Below are 1,496 nucleotides of genomic sequence, written 5' to 3' on the forward strand. Positions count from 1 at the left end.
ATGAGCCCAAGTTCCCTGAGGTAGCCTGAGTGTGAGCAGGAGAGCTTGAGGATGTGTGGGATTTCACAGAAGAACTGGCCCAGGGCATTGCCCTTGCACAGGGGCAGGGAAAATATATTGGCTGTGTGCAGCAGAGAATAGAGAAACCCAGTGGCCCAGGCAGCTGCTGCCATGTGGGCACAAGCTCTGCTACCCAGGAGGGTCCTGTAGTGCAGGGGTTTGCAGATGGACGCGTAGCGGTCGTAGCACATGATGGTGAGGAGGGAATACTCTGTTGGAAGAAAGAAGACAAGAAGAAAGACCTGTGCAACATATCCCATGTAGGAGATGGTTGTGGTGTCCCAGAGGGAATTGTGCGTGGCTTTGGGGACAGTGGTGCAGATGCAGCCCAGATCTGTGAGGGAGAGGTGGAGCAGGAAGAAGCCCATGGGGGTGTGCAGGTGGTGGTCGCAGGCTACAGCGCTGAGGATGAGGCCCTTGGCCAGGAGGGCAGCCAGGGAGATGCCCAAGAAGAGCCAGAAGTGCAGGAGCTGCAGCTCCCGCCTGTCTGCAAATGACAGGAGGAGGAACTGGGGCATGGGACTGCTGTTGGACATTTGTTGTTTCTTAGCATAGGGCCTGTTCAGGAAAGGAGAAGACAGTTCAGACAGACCTCTATGAAAAAGTCACTCCATTTCTAAAAGAAATCAATGTGTCAAATGTCACCAAATTCACTGCCAAGGAGTCAGGTTTGCTCTACTGCAGTGGGACATGGATCCTTTTTTGACAGAGTTCTCGCACACACAAGGAATGTCAGATGTAACAGACCTTGAATACAAAAGTTCCATCTCTACACCCATGACTCAGAAGAGCTGAGGCTGCAGAGCAGAAGCTTAGTCTGATCTTAGAATAATTGTAACTGTGTTTTCTATTTTTACCGTCACATCTGGGGAAGGTTCTTTTCCACTGCAGGAATCCTCATTTCTATGGCCCAGCACACAGTGCCCAGCAGAGCTGCAGGGAAGGGCCCCCAAAGCTGCCTGAACACCCCCTCCCCCAGGCCTTGGGGGCACTTGCCCTCCACTCCCTGCCCAGGGCTCTGCTGCCTGGAGCTGTCCCTGCCAGCAGCTGCTTCCCTTGGCCCAGGGCTGGGCCCTGGCAGTGCTGCCAGTGCCCATCCAAGCCCTGGGGACTCAACTCTGCCCTGCAGAGCCCTTCCAGCAACACAGGGCACTGCCCAGGGGCATCTCTGGCTGGGCAGACTCTGCTGGCAATGTCAGAGGAACCCTGAGGAGGCTGAAAAAGTGACACTGATGCTGTCTATAAGACAATTTTGTTGTCTGATACTCTTATCTTCAATGCCCTCTGATCTAACAGAGTTCAAGTTTCAGTGTCTCCTCCTATGCTCAGAGATTAATTTCTCTGTTGCACTCAGCACCCAGACAACTCAGAGTATAACACTGAAAGGACTGGTTCCTTCTCTTGAAGGTACTCCCTGTCTGTCTGTGCCTCTTGCA

The 1,496-nt window shown here is 53.2% G+C and overlaps 1 protein-coding gene across 1 annotated transcript; it reads right to left on the reverse strand.

The window, feature by feature from the left end:
- Positions 1–6: 6 nt before the first annotated feature.
- On the reverse strand, positions 7–596 carry LOC108510221 (olfactory receptor 14C36-like; the record flags this gene model as incomplete). Its single annotated transcript, XM_017839897.1, has 1 exon — positions 7–596. A coding segment is annotated over exon 1 (590 nt), but the record flags the coding sequence as incomplete, so codon positions are not given.
- Positions 597–1,496: the final 900 nt, after the last annotated feature.

Source organism: Lepidothrix coronata, unplaced genomic scaffold (genome assembly GCF_001604755.1).
Source record: "Lepidothrix coronata isolate B3197 unplaced genomic scaffold, Lepidothrix_coronata-1.0 Scaffold552, whole genome shotgun sequence".
In the NCBI taxonomy this organism is placed as follows: domain Eukaryota; kingdom Metazoa; phylum Chordata; class Aves; order Passeriformes; family Pipridae; genus Lepidothrix; species Lepidothrix coronata.